The 20,534-nt window shown below is 44.1% G+C and overlaps 1 protein-coding gene across 3 annotated transcripts in view; it reads left to right on the top strand.

Annotated features, from left to right (window-relative positions):
- taf1 (TAF1 RNA polymerase II, TATA box binding protein (TBP)-associated factor) overlaps nucleotides 1-20,534 on the top strand; it is a 164,940-nt gene that overhangs the window by 121,809 nt on the left and 22,597 nt on the right. For all 3 annotated transcript variants that reach the window (XM_068047497.1, XM_068047494.1, XM_068047496.1), the window contains exons 26-34: nucleotides 2,985-3,150; nucleotides 3,793-4,004; nucleotides 15,328-15,436; nucleotides 16,250-16,348; nucleotides 17,347-17,524; nucleotides 18,988-19,055; nucleotides 19,935-20,057; nucleotides 20,163-20,255; nucleotides 20,369-20,453. In XM_068047497.1, coding sequence (XP_067903598.1) covers nucleotides 2,985-3,150; nucleotides 3,793-4,004; nucleotides 15,328-15,436; nucleotides 16,250-16,348; nucleotides 17,347-17,524; nucleotides 18,988-19,055; nucleotides 19,935-20,057; nucleotides 20,163-20,255; nucleotides 20,369-20,453 — 1,133 coding nt within the window. The remainder of the gene's footprint in view (nucleotides 1-2,984; nucleotides 3,151-3,792; nucleotides 4,005-15,327; nucleotides 15,437-16,249; nucleotides 16,349-17,346; nucleotides 17,525-18,987; nucleotides 19,056-19,934; nucleotides 20,058-20,162; nucleotides 20,256-20,368; nucleotides 20,454-20,534) is intronic.

The raw sequence follows: 20,534 nt of genomic DNA, 5'->3' as shown, positions 1-20,534 counted from the left end.
AAGCCTGGATATTGTCCAGGTCTTACTGCATTTCTACACGGACTGCTTCAGTATCTGAGGAGTTGCAAATGGTGCTGAACATTGTGCAATCATAGAGTCATAGACAGATACAGCACTGAAAAGGCCCTTCGGCCCACCGAGTCTGTGCTGACCATCAACCACCCATTTATACTAATCCCACATTAATCCCATATTCCCTACCACATCCCCACCTTCCCTCAATTCTCCTACCACCTACCTATACTAGGGGCAATTTATAATGGCCAATTTACCTATCAACCTGCAAGTCTTTGGCTGTGGGAGGAAACCGGCGCACCCGGCGGAAATCCACGCGGTCACAGGGAGAACTTGCAAACACCGCACAGGCAGTACCCAGAACTGAACCTGGGTCGCTGGAGCTGTGAGGCTGCGGTGCTTACCACTGCGCCACTGTGCTGCCCAAAATCATCAGCGAACATCCCCACTTCTGACCTTATGATTAAAGGAAGGTCATTGATGAAGCAGCTGAAGATGGTTGGGCCTAGGACACTACCCGAGGAACTCTTGCAGTGATGTACTGGAGCTCAGATGATTGACCTCCAACAACCACAACCACCTTCCTTTGTGCTAGGTACTACTCCAACCAGCGGAGAGTTTACTCCCGATTCCCATTGACTCCAGTTTTGCTAGTGCTCCTTGATGCCATACTCGGTCAAATGCTGCCTTGATGTCAAGGGCAGTCACTCTCACCTCACCTCTTGAATTCAGTTCTTTTGTCCATGTTTGAACCAAGGCTGTAATGAGGTCAGGAGATGAGTGGCGATGGCGGAACCCAAATTGAGCGTCACTGAGCAGGTTATTGCTGAGCAAGTGCTGCTTGATGGCACTATTGAAGATCACTTTACTGATGATTGAGAGCAGGCTGATGGGGCGATAATTGGCTGGGTTGGACTTGTCCTGCTTTTTGTGTACAGGACATACCTGGGCAATTTTCCACATTGCATGGTAGTTGCCAGTGTTGTAGCTGTACTGGAACAGTTCGGCCAGGGGACAGCAAGTTCTGGAGCACAGGTTTTCAGTACTATTGCTGGAATATTATCAAGGCCCATAGCCTTTGCAGTATCCAGTGCCTTCAGTCGTTTCTTGATATCACACGGAGTGAATCGAATTGGCTGAAGTCTGGCATCTGTGATTCTAGGGACTTCAGGAGGAGGCCGAGATGGATCATCAACTTGGCACTTCTAGCTGAAGACTTTTGCAAATGCTTCAGCCTTATCTTTCGCACTGATGTGCTGGACTCCCCCATCATTGAGGATGGGGATATTTGTGCAGCCACCCCCTCCAGGTAGTTGTTTAATTGTCCACCACCATTCACGGCTGGATGTGGCAGGACTGCAGAGCTTAGATCTGATACGTTGGGTGAGATCGCTTAGCTCTGTCCATCACACGCTGCTTATGTAGTTTGGCAAGCAGATAGTCCTGTGTTGTAGCTTCACCAGGTTAACGCCTCATTTTGAGGTATGCCTGGTGCTGCTCCTGGCATGCCCTCCTGCACTCTTCATTGAGCCAGGGTTGGTCTCCTGGCTTGATGGTAATGGTAGAGTGGTGGATATGCCTGGCCATGAGGTTACAGATTGTGGTTGAGTACAATTTTGCTGCTGCTGATGGCCCACAGTGCCTCATGGATGCCCCGCTTTGCATCGCCAGATCTGTTCGAAATCTATCCCATTTAGCACGGTGGTAGTGCCACACAACACGAAGGAGGGTATCCTCAATGTGAAGGCGGGACTTTGTCTCCACACGGACTGTGTGGTGGTCACTCTTACCAATACTGTCATGGACAGATGCATCTGTGGCAGGCAGATTGGAGAGGGCGAGGTCAATTATGTTTTTCCGTCTTGTTGGTTCCCTCACCTCCTGCCGCATACCCAGTCTAGCAGCTATGTCCTTTAGGACTCAGCCAGCTCGGTCAGTAGTGGTGTTACCGAGCCACATTTGGTGATGGACATTGAAGTCCTCCACCCAGAGTACATTCTGTGCCCTTGGCACCCTCAGTGCTTCCTCCAAGTGCTGTTCAACATGGAGGAGTACTGATTCATCAGCTGAGGAAGGGCTGTAGATGGTAATCAGCAGGAGATTTCCTTGTCCATGTTTGACCTGATGCCATGAGACATCATGGGGTCTAGAGTCGATGGTGAGGTCTCCCAGGGCAACTCCCTCCCGACTGTATACCACTGTGCCGCCACCTCTGCTGGGTCTGTCCTGCCGGTGGGACAGGACATACCCGGGGCTGGTGATGGCAGAGTCTGGGACATTGTCTGTCAGCTATGATTCCGTGTGTATGACTATTTCAGGCTGTTGCTTGACTAGTCTATGGGACAGCTTCCCAACATTGGCACAAGCCCCCAGATGTTAATAAGGAGGATTTTGCAGGGTCGACAGGGCTGGGTTTGCAGTTGTCGTTTCCGGTGCCTAGGTCGATGCCGGGTGGTCCGTCCGGTTTCATTCTTTTTTTATTGACTCGGTAGCGGTCAGATACAACTGAGTGGCTTGCTAGGCCATTTCAGAGGGCATGTAAGAATCGACCACATTGCTGTGGGTCTGGAGTCACATATCGGCCAGACCAGGTAAGGACAGCAGATTTCCTTCCCTAAAGGACATTAGTGAACCAGATAAGTTTTTACAACAATCAACAATGGTTTCATGGCCTTCATTAGACTAGCTTTTTAATTCCAGATTTATTAATTGAATTCAAATTCCACCTTCTGCTGTGGTGGGATTTGAACCCATGTCCCCAGAGCAATACCCTGGGTCTCTGGGTTACATGTCCAATGACAACCCACTAAGCCACCGCCACCCCATTCATGAGATAGAAGAACCATGTAGCCATCAAATGATGATCGAGCAGGTATTGAATAAAGACTGAAACGAGCTGGAAGCTGTATGGGGATAAAAGCTTTCATTTTATGTCTTTACTCTTTTGTCCTTGTGTCTGTGTTTCATAGCCGCAAATTTGCTCTATTTGATGAGCAACATCGTGAGGAAATGCGACGAGAACGACGCAGAATTCAGGAACAACTTCGGCGACTCAAACGAAATCAGGAGAAGGAGAAATTGAAAGGACCACCAGAGAAAAAACCCAAAAAGGTCAAAGAAAGGCCTGACCTTAAGGTAACTAATCTGAACACGTATTGATTTTACGCAAGCAGAAGGGCCTGAAACCAGTTTCATTTGTAACTTCAGAACTCCAATTGTCATTTATTTCTTTCTTGGCCCCTTGTACCTTGCCCATATCTTCCCTTTTCCAGTGAGAACAGAGTTATTAATTAAATGACCTAATTTATCAGTCTGACTTCAGATGAAAACTATCCGAAGGTTTGGGTCAATGGTTAGACTTGTTTACTTTTAGTGGGAATATTGCCTTTACACCAAAGTAGAAAGAGCCCCAGAAATGGTCCGAGCAATTCCTGTAAATTGGCCTACTTCCATGGTGAGTAAGCTGATCTGAGGAGTTCTGATTGAAATTTTTTGTTTCCATTTTAAGATTCACTGCCATCCTCATTGCCTTTGTTTGACCACTTTCCAAGCCCTTTTTTTCTAAAGAGTATTCCATTTTGCTCTGTCACTAGCAGAGTGAAAGGAGGATGGAATAGCAATCAGGATGTGATCCAGTTTATCCAGCTTTTTTGGATTTACTGTTAATCTGTACTACATATTTTGTCCTTAGCTAGACAATGGGTTTAAAAATTATGTTGCAATTGGAAGTTCTGCGAAGAACTCAAAGTTTTCTTTCTTTCTTTTCCCTTCTTACAGCTAAAATGTGGTGCCTGTGGTGCCATTGGCCACATGAGGACCAATAAGTTTTGTCCTTTGTATTACCAAACAAATGCTCCACCAAGTAACCCAGTTGCAATGACAGAGGAACAGGAAGAGGAGCTTGAAAAGACTGTTATCCCCAATGACAATGAAGAACTTATCAAAGTAGAAGGAACCAAAATTGTGTTGGGCAAACAACTGATTGAGAGGTAAGAAAAAAATTGTCGTTAGTGATGAGGGTAAGAAAGGAATTCTGCATAATTAACCTGCTCATGGATATATTGAAACATGGGAACAAAACCTGCGTAGCAGTTTTGTGGTCATGGAGGCGAGAAATGGATGTTTCTAGTTAATTTACAGGCATCTTGTCACAAATCAGTGCTGCCTAATGTTTAGGCCAGTCTAAATTTGCAGTTGAGTTTTGTGGGTTCTATATTGAACAAAATGTACAAGAAAAGTTTGCTATAACAGACTATGATATTCTGTCAAACAGAGTAATCGTGATGAGATGTGATGTGGTGGCAACCTTGGGGTGCATGCTGTTTGTTAAACAAATTAGAACAGATGCCCAACTAAGTAATGCAGGCTGACAGCATGTATAAATGACACCATGATCAGATTTCTGAAGTTGTCAAATACCTTGAGTCTTTCTTTTATGTTAAAGGCACTATATAAATGCAAGTTATTAATATTATTAAGGAACAAAAACAAGAAATGCTGGAATCACTCAGCAGGTCTGGCAGCATCTGTGGAAAGAGAAGCAGAGTTAACGTTTCGGGTCAGTGACCCTTCTTCGGAACTCCGAAGAGTTCCGAAGAAGGGTCACTGACCCGAAACGTTAACTCTGCTTCTCTTTCCACAGATGCTGCCAGACCTGCTGAGTGATTCCAGCATTTCTTGTTTTTGTTTCAGATTTCCAGCATCCGCAGTATTTTGCTTTTATTTTAATATTATTAAGGATGTGGTGATACAAGAGACAATGCAGATAAAAAATTGCCTTTTTTGAGGAAGCAGCATTCCAGTGGACACTCAAGTTTTGTGACATGTACTTAGATTTCCAAAAAAAAAGCCTTTATTACAGTTCCTCAGAAAAGATTGTTGCTGAAGCTGAAAGCTGTAGGAATTCAAAGTAAAATCTAGGTGCATGTTGAGAGTTGATGAAGGAAAGAAAGCAGCAGTGATTTGTTAGGTAATTTATGTCCGTGAGGGGAGAGGAAGTATCAAGTGCTGCGTCCCAACTGTTCCTAATTTACGTTAATGATTTAGATACAGAAACTCAATGCACTTTGGTAAAATTTGTGCATGATACTAAATGGGGGAGTGGGGTGGAACTTTTGAGAAGGATGAGGCAAGTCAGTGACAGAGAAGATTCAGCACAGACCAATGCAAAGTATTATGTCTCAGCAGGAAAAATAGATGTCACCATTATATGATAGAAATAGCTGAAAGTGGAATAGAAAAATAAAACTGTGTCAGTGGATTCAGAAATTTGCATGTCAAATTGTACAGTAAACAAACATTATTTTGCAAGGGTAGTTGAGTATAAGAGGATGTCATAGTGGAACTGTAAAGTTCCCTGGTCGACTGCACGCTGAGTAGTGTATTTATGTTTGGTCGTTAAGATGTAACGAAAACATTCAAGTCAGGGACACGTTGCAGTAAAGAGCTACTGGGAAGCTCCCTGATTTCAAAGGATTGAGTTATGAGGCAAGAGAAGTCCAGGTTAGCCTCGAAAGGAAACAACAGAGAAGGAGGCCTTATAGATGTACACGAGATGTTAACTTGCATAGATAAGATGATGCCAATTGACTAGATCAAGAGGATTAGACTAAAACTGGTGTAATTTAGGGCAGATGACAGGCACCGCTTGTTGATGCAAAAGTGACCATCACGTGAATAACCTACCAGGTAAGGTAATTGAGGCAAAACCTTAGACTCATTCAGTTTGATGTGATGAGGAGAATTTTTTTTTAATTCTGGAAGAATGAGCTAGATGGGCGAAATGACCTCCTCATTGAAACTGTCAGGCAACCCCCCCCCCACCTACCAAGACTGAGGCACGCATTATTTCGTCTCACAAACATTAAAACTTAAAATTGCAAGCCCCTGACTGGAAGGACATTTTTGTATAGTAACTAGCAGTGTTGGAACAAAAGGGACCCAGTCATTGCTTCCCCAATACACAGAAGAAGTGGTCAAACCAGTTTTAGTCACATGACTAGCTGGCTGGAGTCTTTTTGAACTTGAACTTCCAACAAAGGATTTGAACTCAGACAAATCCATGTGCTCGTGCAGTAAAGATCTCTCCTGGAACTGAAGCAAGAATGACCTCCTCTCGTGTCTGCCTGTCCCATCTCATTCCCACGGAACTGAATCTGTGAAAATACATGAAACGCAAAGAGAGAAAAGTCGCCTACGTGAACAAGGTTTGAGAAAAACACTGAGCCCCGACGAAAGCAAGACTACTTACAAAAAGGACTAAATCGTGAGCTCGAAGCACCGTAACAAGATATTGCCTCAAACTGTTCCACCTTATCTTTTCTGTTCCTATCTGCATGTGTATATCACGTGTGCGTGCTAGCATGGGCGTGCCATATATCCATAGGCGTGAACCATATTGGAGTTTAAGTTTTAATAAAATGTCATCTTTAAACCTGAGAAAGCCTATGTGAATTGGTTTCTTTGTCTTATAATTGGAAATCAGTGAACAAGGATTCACAAAAGGGGGAGCTCAAAGCACAGTGTATTTAAAATTAAACCCTGTTACACTAAGACCAGGTAAAGATAGCAAAAGCTCCCTTGACACCTTTCTCACCTGGTTGGGACAGAAATTGGGTGTTAGTGTCTGGATTGTTACCCACAGATGAACGAGTGAAATTGGAATTGGGAAACCAAATTGTTCCCAATCAAAAAGAACAAATGATTACAGTTTTTCTTGTGGTTGTGTGTGATTGAATACTAACATGTGTGGGCGGCGCAGTGGTTAGCACCGCAGCCTCACAGCTCCAGCGACCCGGGTTCAGTTCTGGGTACTGCCTGTGCGGAGTTTGCAAGTTCTCCCTGTGTCTGTGTGGGTTTCTGCTGGGTGCTCTGGTTTCTTCCCACCTCCAAAAGACTGGCAGGTTGATAGGTAAATTGGCCATTGTAAATTGCCCCTAGTGTAGGTAATTGGTAGGAGAATGGTGGGGATGTGGTAGAGAATATGGGATTAATGTAGGCTTAGTATAAATGGGTGGTTGTTGGTCGGCACAGACTAGGTGGGCCGAAGGGTCTGTTTCAGTGCTGTATCTCTAAATAAAATTTTAAATAAATAAATAAACTGAATCCAGTAGCTGTCCAAGCCAGGGTGAATAACTTGGGGTAAGTTAAAAGCACTGTATATGGAGGAGTTGAGAAAAATGGCTGAGCAGAGTGGGATCACTGTATGTAGCAAGGCTAGGAAGTCTGAACTCCTAAGGCTAGAGGCCCACCATTTTTTCCTTGAATCAGAAGAAGGAGAGGCAGTGTTAGAAGCAGACCCAGAGAGGGTACTGCTAGCAAAAATACAATTGGAACAAAGGAAACTTGAATTAGAAGACAAGGAAAGAGAGAGAGACAGGTGAGGGAGAAAGAAAGAGCCTTCCAGATGGAATGTGAAGTAAAACAAAAACAGGGGAGGGAACGAGAGAGGAGAGAGAGAAAGAAAGACAGGAGCAGGAACAGGAGAGAAAAGGGAATATTCCAGAAAGAATGCGAAGATAGAGTTGAAGCGGCTTGAGTTAACTAGGGGGTGACAGAGTATCCCTAGTGAAAGCATGGCCAATATGAAGGAACATAACTGAGTGCCTCAGAGAAGTAACCCTGTTAGAGGAATTTAAAACTCACTCCCATTCTCAATAAAAACCCATGTGGAGGAGCAGTGGGTTCAGGGAGCCCGGCATGCGACCATTCTGGCTGATGAGTTTGCTTTAATTTCTAAGTCGATTTCCCAGGGGAGAACCTTTCCGAATCACTCCCACAAATCCGAAAAGGAAAAAGGGTGGGAAGGTGATATCCGCCCAGGCAGTCCTGAAAGAGAAAGGAAAGCAGGAGACACAGGGGGCCCTCCTCCAGCCAAAAAGGAAGGTGTTGTGAGCAAGAGTGAGACCCGGAGACCTGTGTGCTTCAATTGTAATAAAGCAGGGCACTTAAAAGCTGACTGCTGGAAACTATAGGGGAAACTGGTAGGGTTAATCAGGGCACACCTGCTCAGTGAAGACGAGGGCCTGATGGAAAACAGAACAGGCTGTGGCTTTGACTGCAGTAAGGGTGCATCCCAGGAAGCTTGCTATGGCCAGTGCAGGAAAAGTTAATAGGATTCCTGAAGGTTATCTGGGTTTTGTATTTGAAGGAAAAGTAACCCCAAATCCCTCGAATGGGGCAAGCAAGCCCATAGTGATTCTCAGGGACACAAGGGCCACCAGATCCCTTTTACTGGGAAAAGGCCTGACCATTCCCCCAGAGAGTGCAGTGAACACCAAAATGGGGGTGAATGGTATTGGAGGGCAGTGTATGCCTGTACCTGCACACCAGGTGCACTTGGAGTGCAACCTAGTTTCAGGACCGGTGATTGTAGGGATTGTCCCTAGTTTGCCTGTGTCAGGGGTTGAAGGTGATAGCGCCCCCCCCCCCACCCCCCCCAGTAGTGAAAGAAAGACCACAGGAGGTCAGAGAGACAGGGCGGTGGCAAGAGAGGGTCCCCTGCAGAGTCCCTGAATGTATAGTGGGTCAGGCCATGATCAAACCAGCTCCCCCAGAGGAGACTGCATTGACACTGCAGGCAAATGACCATGAGGTCTGTCTGTCCGAGACTTTCTTTGGAAAGTTAGGAGACCCAGGGAATGAATTAAATGGATTTTCCCCAGGTGAGGCTCAGCGAGCCGACCCAGTATTGCGAGAGTTAGCACAGGCTGCCCAGTCTGAAAGTTAAGCAGAGCGAGTCCCTTATTGTTCCTATTTAAAGAATGAGGTACTGATGAGGAAATGGAGTTCTCCTCACAGACCTGTGAGCAAGGAGTGGACAGTAGTTCACCAGTTAGTGTTGCCACAGAGGTACCGGGGAGAAATATTAAGGGCCCACTAGACTACAGTAGCTGTAAATGCAGGTATACGAAAGACCAAAGCCCACATAAGACAGCGGTTTGACTGGCCAAAACTCCACAAAGATGTGGTGGAGTACTGCAGGAGTTGCCACATGTGCCAGGTTGAAGGAAACCCCAACCTACAGTGAAAGCTGCACCCCTAAGTCCTGTACCGGTGTTAGGAGGAACCTCCAGCAGAGGGCTGATGAACTGTAAGGGACCCCCGCCGAGAACAAAAGGGGACAGGCAGTTCACTTCTGTTTATAAAGTCATAGAGTGATACAGCACTGAAACAAGCCCTTCGGCCCACCGAGTCTGTGCCGACCATCAACCACCCATTTATGCTAATTCTACATTAATCCCATTTTCCCTACCACATCCCCACCTTCCCTCAATTCTCCTACCACCTACCTACACTAGGGGCAATTTACAATGGCCAATTTACCTATCAACCTGCAAGGCTTTGCCTGTGGGAGCAAACCAGAGCACCTGACGGAAACCCACGCAGTCACAGGGAGAACTTGCAAACTCCGAACAGGCAGAACCCAGAACCAAACCCGCGTCGCTGCAGCTGTGAGGCTGCGGTGCTAACCACTGCGCCACTGTGTGCGCTTATTTGGACTTTGGCATTTGGACTGTCTTGAAATTGCTGATGACATAAAAGTAAGGGTTTTGGGAATCAGTGAAGAAGGTTCTAAAATACTTGAATATTTCACTACATCAACTTTATCAACCTCTGACTGTAAATCTAGTTTTACCCACATGTTCTCATCTCCACTACCATGCATTTCAAGGCATAGCTATCTTGATCAAACATGTAACCATGCCACCTATGTAGCTTAGCTGTCCTATGTCCATTTGCATGCGTGTTTTGGCTGCCACTCCAGACCCAAGCCCATCACTTCTGTTTCGCCTTTTCTCTCTCTTTTCTCTTTACACCTCCCCGCCATCATGCCTCCTTTCTGTTCTCCACTCTCAGGTACTCTACCTTCATAAATCTCATTTCTTCAACACTCGTGTTTTTCACTCTCATGCTGGCGTACCAGGCTTGATTCCCTCTTAAATAATCCTGCAGATTCCCTCTGTGCCTCTCTTCAACATCCTGTGAAAGGCCCACCGAGTTATTCGACGCTGCCTTCTAACAAGCAGCAACTCCATTTACCCCATCCTATTCTCGCTGCACGCCTGCTGTGGGCTAATCTTGCCAATCTTCCCATTCCCCTCATTAACCCCATCTCTGACTATATGAATTAGAACATAAGAATTAGGAGTAGGCAGTTCAACCCCTTGAGCCTGCTCCGCCATTCAATTCGATCATGGCTGATCTCATCTTGGCCTCAACTCCACTTTCCTGCCCATTCTGCATAAACCCCTTCAATCCATTACTAATTAAAAATCTGTCTATCTCCTCAAATTTACTCAATGTCCCAGCATCCACCGCACTGTGCAGTAGTGAATCCCAGAGACTCACGACCCTTTGAGAGAAGTAATTTCTCCTCATCTCTATTTTAAATCTGCTACCCCTTATCCTAAAACTATGACCTCTCGTTCTGGATTGCCCCAACAGAGGAAACATCCTCTCTAAGTCTACCTTGTCAATCCCCTTAATCATCCTATATACCTCAATTAGATCTCCTCTCATTCTTCTAAACTCTCGAGAGTAAAGGCCTAAACTGCTCAATCTCTGTTCATAAGACAAACCCCTCATCTCTGGAATCAATCTGAACTGCCTCCAATGCAACTACATCCCTCCCCAAGTAAGAGGACTAAAACTGTGCGCAATACTCCAGGTACGGTCTCACTGATGCCCTGTACAATTGCAGCAACACTTCCCTACTTTTATACTCTATTCCTTTAGCAATAAATGCCAAAATTTCATTTACCTTCCTTATTACCTGCTGCACCTGCATACTAGTTTTCTGCGATTCATGCATGAGGACACCCAGATCCCTCTGCGCCAAAGCACTCTGAATTCTGCCAGCAGATCGGCTACCTCAGCTCCTCTCTGCACCTTAGAATGTGTGTTCACTTTTGTGTATAAAGTCTTTGCCATTCATGAGCTTATTGAATCACATTGACATCATGGCCTGGACAGAGACATGGCTGAGGGGTGATACTTTTTCCCTTAATGAAGCTTTTCCTCCTGGCTATACCTTCCACCATTTCCACCATTTACCCTGCACAAACTGTCACAGTGATGGTGTAGCTCTTATCTCTAAACCATACCTTGATCCATTTCCCTACTCCATTGGCAACTTCTCCTCCTTTAAGCATTTCACCTTGTTCCACCCTTCACGCCTCTCATTTAAAACCCTTGTTCCGTACCGCCCACCCAAATATTACTGCAACTTTCTCACTGAGACCTTCTCTGCTTTCCTCCCTCAGCCTCTGCACTGAGCGACTTCTCATTCTTTGTGATCTCAACCTCTATCTCAACTCTTCTGGTTTTCTCTTCTTTGAGCTTATTGCCCTCCTTTCCCCCCTAAATCTCTCCCTCCATGTAAACTCTTCTATCCATATTCTCAGCCACCTCTCGATTTTGTCATTCTCACATAGCTTTGCTACTCCTATTGTAATGATCACTGATGAGGCAATTTCTGGATAATTTCCTTGTATCGTGCTCTACCTATATTCCCCTTCCAACCCCACTTCTTTCACTTAACTCTGCATTTTCAAATCCCCAATTATCTAGCTTTTGAGCTACAATTCATCATGACCTTTCTGCAGCTAACGATTTGCTTAATCATACTACCTTTAATGCCCTCGTCCCCACTAGAACTATAACACTCTCGCATCCTAATCAGTGCCCCTGTATACCCCTCAGGTCCATTCCCTTAAGTCCAAAGGATGCAGATTTCAATGTCTTTGGCAAACAACTGGTTTAACCATCCATCGCCAGATCTGGTTAAGCCAATTAAAGTATTATCAGGCTATGCTCTCCATCTGTAAAACTACTCATTATTCAAAGATTATCAAGGAATGCAAAGATAATCTCCGCCGCCTTTTCTCTGGTACAAACCATCTTAAACCTCTCCCTGCCTCATCTCCAACAATGTCGAGGAGCTCATGGACATCTTTGTCACAAAGATCGAGAGCATCTGTTCAGCTGTCTCTTCCACTAGCCCTTAAAGGCACATTTCCCTAAATGTCCCCCCTTGCTGTGGCTTGGAACTCATGTCTTTCACTAGGTTCTATCCGTCTCCTGCAGTGCTCTGTTTGGCCTCATCTTGTCCCTCAGACCCACATCCTGCTCTCTCTATCCTATTCTGACCAAACTGTTTACCACTCAACTTTCCTTAGTAGGCCCCATGTTAGCTGAATTTATCACTGGTTCCCTCTCCTCAGGTAGTGTTCTCCCCACTCCTTCAAAGCTGCTGTCCTCAAAAAGCCTACTCTTAACCCCTCAGTACCTGAAAACTACTACCCCATTTCCAACCTCCCTTTCCTCTGTAGTGTCCTTGTATATGTTGTCACTTCCCAAATCTGTGCCCATCTCTCCCACAATTCCATGTTTGAATCCCTCCAATCAGGTTTCCAGCCCAGTCACAGAACTGAAATGGCCCTTGTTTAGTTCACAAATGACATTCTTTGTGACTGTGACCGTTATAAATTATCCCTTTTCATCCTTCTCGACCTATCTGCAGCCTTTGATACAGTTGATGACAACCATCCTCTGCAAACGTGTCTCCTCCATCGTCCAGCTGGCTGGAACCGCCCTAGCTGGGTTCAATTTTTAACAACTAATCGTAACCTGATAATCACTTGCAATAACTTTTCTTTTCACTCTCACTCTGTTACTTCTGGAGTCGCCCAAGGATCTATCCTAAGCCCCCATCTATTTCTCATCTACTTGCTGCCACTCGGCCAGAAGGGGAGGTGGTGGCATAGTGGTAATGTCACTGGACTAGCAGTCCACAAACCCAAGCTGGGGACACGAATTCAAATTCCATAATGGCAGCTGAGTAATTTGATTCAATTAATAAACCTGGAATTTAAACAAAAAAAGCTAGACTCATTAATGGTGACCATGAAACCATTGTCAATTGTTGTGAAAACCCATCTGGTTCAATAATGTCCTTTAAGGAAGAAAGTCTGCTGTCCATACGTCATCTGGCCTGCATGTGACTCCAGACCCACATCAATGTGGTTGACTCTTAAATGCCCTCTGAAATAGTCTAATCAGCCACTCAATGAAACCGGATGGACCACTCAGCATTGACCTAGGCCCTTTCGACCCTGCCAAGTCCTCCTTATTCACATTGGGGTGCTTGTGCCAAAATTGGGAGAGCTATCCCACGGACTAGTCAAGCAACAGCCTGACATAGTCATACTCACTAAATCATATCTTAAAGACAATGTCCCAGACACCAGCACCACCATTCCTGGATGTGTCTTGTCCCAGCGGCACAGTGGTATACAGTCGGGAGGGAGTTGCCCTGGGAGCCCTCAACATTGACTGTGGACCCCATTAAGTCTCATGGCATCAGGTCAAACATGGGCAAGGAAACCTCCTGCTGATTACCACGTACCGACCGCCCCCCCCCCCCGCAACTCACCGTCATCTGATGAATCAGTACTCCTCCATGTTGAACACCACTTGGAAGAAGCACTACGGGTGGCGGGCACAAAATGTACTCTGGGTGAGGAACTTCACTGTCCATCACCAAGAGTGGCTTGGTCGCACCCTGACTGACCAAGCTGGCCAAGTCCTAAAGGGCATAGCTGCTAGACTGGGTCTGTGGCAGGTGGTGAGGGAAACAACAAGAGGGAAAAACCTATTTGACCCCGTCTTCACCAATCTACCTGTTGCAGCTGCATCAGTCCATGACAGAATTGGCAGGAGTGACCACTGGACAGTAGTTGTGGAGATGAAGTCCCGTCTTCACATTGAGGATACCCTCCATCGTGTTGTGTGGCACTACCACCGTGCTAAATGGGATAGATTTCGAACAGATCTAGCAACTCAAAACTGTGCATCCATGAGGTGCTGTGGGCCATCAGCAGCAGCAGAACTGTATTCAGCCACAAGTGGATGATCCATCTCAGCCTCTTCTTGAGGTCCCAGGCATCACAGATGCCAGTCTTCAGCCAATTCGACTCATTCCACATAAAGTAGCTGAAGGCACTGGATACAGCAAAGGCTATGGGCCCTGACAACATTCTGGCAATAGTGCTGAAGACTTGTGCTCCAGAACTAGCTGCGCCCCTAGACAAGCTGTTCCAGTACAGCTACAACACTGGCAATGTGACAATGTGGAAGATTGCCCCAATGTTTGTCCTGTACAAAAAAAACAGGATAAATCCAACCCAGCCAATTACTGGCCCATCACTCTACTCTTGATCATCAAAGTGATGGAAGGTGTCATTGACAGTGCAATCAAACGGCACTTGCTCAGCAATAACCTGCTCAGTGACGCTCAGTTGGGTTCCGCCAGGACCATTCAGCTCATAACCTCATTACAGCCTTGGTTCAAACATGGACAAAAGAGCTGAACTCCACTGGTGAGGTGAGAGTGACTGCCGTTGACATCAAGGCAGCATTTGACCGAGTATGGCATCAAGGAGCCCTAGCAAAACTGGAGTCAATGGGAATCGGGGAAAGCTCTCCGCTGGTTGGAGTCCTACCTTACACAAAGGAAGATGGTTGTGGTTGTTGGAGGTCAATCATCTCAGTCCCAGGACATCACTGCAGGAGTTCCTCAGGGTAGCGTCCTAGGCCCAACCATCTTCAGCTGCCTCATCAATGACCTTCCCTCCATCATAAGGTCAGAAGTGGGGATGTTTGCTGTTGTTTGCACAATGTTCGGCACCATTTGCGACTCTTCAGATACTGAAGCACTCCTTGTCCTTGAGATGGTGGAAGCAGATAATATTGACTCTTTCAAATGCACATTAGATTAATTTCTTTCAGAAATTATTTTTGGAGATATAGTAAGAGTAATTTGAGACAAGAAGTATGATAAATGTAGCAGTTTTGAGTGAAATTGGTGTCTTTGGACCTATGGTTCCAAAAGCACTCCACCTTTGTGGTTTTCCTTGCCTCATGTCTATGTCTGTTATAATCTATTTGATAGATATTGATTTCTATGATTAGTCAACAACTCCGTGATTGTTTACCGGGACTGTAGAAGGCGAAGTAGATGGTCCTTGCTCTTTTTTCATCCAACAATTCCTGAGTTCCTGTGAATATATAAAACTGTGCAATCTGTGAACATCTTTTGTAGGGGTCAGTTTCCAGCTTTCCTGTTGCATGTTAAATATCCATGCATTTGCCCTTTTCAAAGTGTCGTCATGCATTGCCAAAGTCACTTCTGTCTTCTCAAGTGCAGCATAATGATTTATGCATCTGAATTTCTGAAGCGTTCTCTACCTGTAACTTTTCTCTAACTTATATATTTCCTTATTCTAAGTATTCTATCATTTGGTTTTTCAGTGCAGATGAAGTGCGCAGGAAATCTTTGGTCCTCAAATTCCCCAAACAGCAGCTTCCTCCGAAACGCCGTAGACGGGTGGGAACTACAGTCCACTGTGATTACCTAAATGTAAGCCCTCTTTTTATTTGTTTCCTAAAGTACCAATTGTTGCTGTCTAAGCCAAATTTAAAACTATATATTGAATTTGTAAAGGCTTACAACAGGCTTAGAACAGTTACTGGTATAAATTCAATTCCAGTTCAAGAAATTCTACAATATAATTTCATCAATATCCTACTGTTCCTAACACTTAATTTATTGAAATCTTTTTTTTTAAAGTGCAGGAAACAACAGATTAATAAATGTGAATATACCCAGAAAGGTGGGCTTGGTGCACTGAGTTAGCATGTTGTCCTTCAGAACAACAATTTGCATTTGTGTATCATCTTTAAAATAGTTAAGCTCAAAGGAACAAGAGATCTCTGAATAGATGTCAAGCAGTAATTGGTTAAGAAACTACTTTCTACACAAAGGCCAATGGTGAGAGTTGGAGAGTTTGCACCCAGAGATGTTAAGAGTATGGATAATGGTTTTAGTGGCAGTGGGGATGAAATCTAGACAGAAGCAGGTAATTTTGCAGAGATGGAAATATGTGATTTCGGTGATAGGATGAGGGTTTTAAAGCTTAGCATAAAATCAAACAGGACACCAAGATCAGTTTGAGGAAGCGCAAGGGAGAGTAATGAATGCCGAAGTCAAGTTGGAGAAACTCTCACTTATCCACTACTTCAGAATTTTGGGAAGGTATTTGGACAGACTGAAGGTAAGATTCAGCCAAAATCAAATAGTTACGTAGAATAAGAGGTGAGTAAAGTTATTCTGGTGATCAGAGCTCTTGATACTGCAAAACCGTTCACATCTGTTTTCTTTCTCTCTCAACAGCGACCTCACAAGTCCATTCACAGGCGACGGACGGACCCGATGGTCACCCTATCATCCATATTGGAAGGAATCATCAACGACATGCGAGACTTAGTAAATGTGAGGGTTCACAGATTTAATTTAATTTAAGGCTTGGGAGAAAGAAGGGGCAACAGTAGGAAAGTGAAATGTGAGACCGGATGAGCACAGCAGATTAGCATGTTTCACTTTCATCTCTCGGACCTGCATTAAAATCTAGCCCAGACTGATGAGATGAAAGTCTTTCCTAGTTGTATGGGTACTATATAAAAAAAGGTTTCAGGAATCTCAGTCCAGCTCCTTGTGGACATGGGCTTATAGCACTAAACAGCCCTTAAATTGGTATTAGTGAACACTAGCTTCAGATAGATGGTTTAGAACAGTTGTTCTCAAACATTTTTGTCCACAGACCACTTAGGCAGGGCAAAAAACCCCGCAGACCACCTCCTGGTCCTACCCTACCCACTGTCACATGCCGCCACAAAAAAACTCAACAGAATTAATGAGAAGAATGGTGCTGTTTTTGATACACCAATGTGATGATATCTGGTTCCAAGTTGGAGAGCTTCAGTCTCATCTTGGACTCCATGATCAGCCGATCCTCCTCTTTGTTTTCAGCCCCACAAGTATTGAAAATCTATCTTGCAGCTGTGTGTTCTAAGTGGCATAAATCTTGTCTATAAAACTACATTGTTGTTGCTCGTGCTTATGACGACTCATGCCACGCATGCGGGAGCTGGTCTAGTTGTGTGACATTATATGGTGTTGCATGTCAGTGACTTGCATTTTGGACTAGACTGTGGACCTCCTGGAGGACCCTCGCAGACCACACTTTAAGAACCACTGGTTAAAAAATTGAGCCCTTTGATCCCGGTAAGGATATATCCACTTGGGGAATGTGCTGGAAATGCATCTGTTTGCATTATTCCTGTTGACATGCTCCATTATAGCACTGAGTGCCGTTTTTCCACTAAATTAATTTGAGTAGATATGTGAGAGGATAATATGTTGGTTCAACAAGAGAGACATTTCCATTTCCTTTGACCTTCCATATTAAGTTCTCTTCTTGCTCTTCCCAGACTTATCCATTCCACACTCCAGTTAACGCGAAGGTTGTGAAGGATTATTATAAAATTATTACTAAACCAATGGACTTACAGACCTTGAGAGAGAATGTCCGGAAACGGATGTGCCATTCACGAGAAGAATTCCGAGAGCAAGTGGAACTTATTGTAAAAAACTGTGCCACTTACAATGGTAAGAGCTGAAAGTGATTCCTACAAGATCATTTATATTATTTATTTTTAAGCTCGCAAAAGAGCTATGAATCATATTGTAGAAGGGGTATGTTTCTTAGATAAGGAGTTGAGTAGATTGGGTAACTGAACCAATTCAGTGTTGAAAGGTATGAGGTAAGTATTTAGGAAAGGAGAATAACCTTAAGAGATAACATAAGTGGACTAGAGGAGCAGAGAAACTGACATGCAGGTACACAAGTCATTAAAAGTAATAGCACAAGTAGATAAGACCATAAAAAAGGCAAATGGAATTCCTGTTTTTGTGTCTAAAGGCATAGAAAATAAAAATGAGGTAATCTTGAATTTATACAAGACTTCGGCCACTATTGGAATGATTTTCCCATTTTCGGGCACCTCTTTATAGGAAGGATATAAAAGCAATGGAAAAGATGCAATACAGATTTCTTGGGATGTTACATAGGGTAAGGGATTAGTTTTAGAGAGAGGGTTAAGAAGTTAGGACTCTGTTCATTAAAATGTTAAGGGGCAATCTGAGGCTAAATCTTAAAGATCATGAACATTTATTAGGTTAAAAAATATGATTTACACTGATTGAGACAGTAATATGAGGGCACATATCTTTTAGAGCGAGGTGGTTAGAATGTGGAATTACTGGAGTAGAGTCCATAAATTCTTCTGAAAGGGAATTAAATAGTTGCTCGAAAAAGAGAAATATTAAATGACATGAGACACGAGAAGCAGAATGTGATTAGGCTACGTGGCTATGTGGAGAAAAATATGGATACATCTTGGTGGGCGAAATGGTCAGTTTCTTTGTTGTTGTGTTCTGTGAGAGAGCTGGAACTCCATCTGATTGAGTAAAAGGAGTGTTGAGTAATTTGGAAGCTGGCACCCCATCCACCACCCTCAGCATTCACTCCCTCCACCACTGGCACACAGTGGCAGCAGTGTGTACCATATACAAGATGCACTGCAGCAACTCACCAAGGCTCCTTCAACAGCACCTTCCAAACCCGCGACCTCTACCGCCTAGAAGGACAAGGGCAGCAGATGCATGGGAACACCACCACCTGCAAGTTCCCCTCCAAGTCACAAACCATCCTGACTTGGAACTATATCACCATTCCTTCACTGTCGCTGGGTCAAAATCCTGGAACTTCCTTCCTAACAGCATTGTTGGTGTACCTACACCTCAAGGATTGCAGCGTTTCAAGAAGGCAGCTCACCACCACCTTCTCAAGGGCAATTAGGGATGGGCAATAAATGCTGGCCTAGCCAGCAACGCCCACATCCCGCGAACGAATAAAAAAAATGTTGTGAAATGGAGGCTGTGCACATGTATGGATGAATAAATGATGATGATCGTATGAGGAGAGCACAATGGTGGGTTGTATGGTTGGTGCATGGTCACAGAAGTGAAATGTGAGTGGCTGCACTGAGTACCTGTTTGCCTCTCTCCAGGTGCGAAGCATCCTCTGACTCAAATTGCCCAAAGTATGGTGGAACTCTGTGACCTGAAGTTCAAAGAGGTGAATAGTAAGACTCATTCTGTATCAACTTGCTGTGTGCTTCCCACTGCAACCTATAATCTCTGCTTTTTCACACTACTGTGCTTAAATCACAAAAATAATTTTAGAATATACAGTAAAATTTGAATGAAATATTTATAAAATAAAAGCCGTGTTCATTGTTGAGTCTGTTTTCTGGAGGAATCCTTTTTGGTTATTGTAAAGTCATTGTCACTTTAAGATATTTTTGATGTACCATTTATAAGAAGGATGGAAGTCATTATAAAAACTGTGCCCTTTAGAATGGATAGGAGTTAAATTGGCCAAAGACTGCTCAGACACTGAGAAAATTAAAGACTTCCTCCTTCACTCCCCAAAGGTCTTGTGAAGCGTAGTCACTGTTGAAATATGGGAAACACGGCTGCCAATTAGTGCACAGCAAGGTCCCACAAACAGCAATCAGTTATTTCCAGATAATCTGTTGCTCAGATGTTGGTTGAGGGATAAATACTCATCTGGTCACGGGAGAACTTCCCTACTCTTTGAAATAATGCCATGGGATATTTTATGTCCACCTGAGAGTCCAAACGGGACCTCGGTCTAACTTCCCACCACTGAGTGCAGCAGTATTGCACTGGAGTGTTAGCCTAGGATTTGTGCTGAAGTCTCTAAGACTGGCACCTGTCATTGAACATTGGGTAAGTCTGTTTTTTGTCCCCCTCTATTTCCCTCTGAACTTGCATTATGACCCCCTGTCAATGAGGGGAATCCACAATGCCCTCACAACCCTCTTTATAGTTTAAGATTTAATTCAATGGATTTATAAAGCGATGACTCATTGGGAGAGGATTCATTATTTATTATAATATTAAGCTTCAAGATTTTATTTGCTTTTATTAGAAAGAAGATAAACTGGTCCGCCTGGAGAAAGCTATTAATCCTCTTCTGGATGACGACGATCAAGTTGCCTTCTCCTTTATACTAGATAACATCGTCACTCAAAAAATGATGGCTGTGCCAGATGTAAGTCAGACTTGGTGTGTCTGTCTCCTTTAAAGGACAGATGCAAATTAAATTGAGAACACTGTTAGGATCTGTATTGTTAACACTCTTCCTTCCTTCTGTCAGTCCTGGCCCTTCCATCATCCTGTCAATAAGAAGTTTGTTCCTGATTATTACAAAGTGATCACAAATCCCATGGATCTTGAAACAGTGCGAAAGGTATGATGATTAGTCTGTTGGAAGCTTCTGAAATAACTGCATGGAGTTTCTGTATTCACTTGTCAATTCTATCATGTAGTTACTAAAATCTCTCCGTGTCTCTGGTGTTGCAGAATATTTCCAAACACAAATACCATAATCGTGAGGTCTTCCTGCAGGATGTGGAACTTATTCTCTCCAACAGCATCAAGTATAATGGTAAAATCCATAACTTGCTTTCAGTCCCATAACAGCACCATCGCTGCATTTGTGATCGATGGCCGATAATTTTTTAATTTA

The sequence above is a fragment of the Heterodontus francisci genome, chromosome 15 (genome assembly GCF_036365525.1).
Source record: "Heterodontus francisci isolate sHetFra1 chromosome 15, sHetFra1.hap1, whole genome shotgun sequence".
Lineage (NCBI taxonomy): Eukaryota > Metazoa > Chordata > Chondrichthyes > Heterodontiformes > Heterodontidae > Heterodontus > Heterodontus francisci.
The sequence above is the reverse complement of the archived record's forward strand: the minus strand, read 5'-3'. Positions and strand labels throughout refer to the sequence as shown.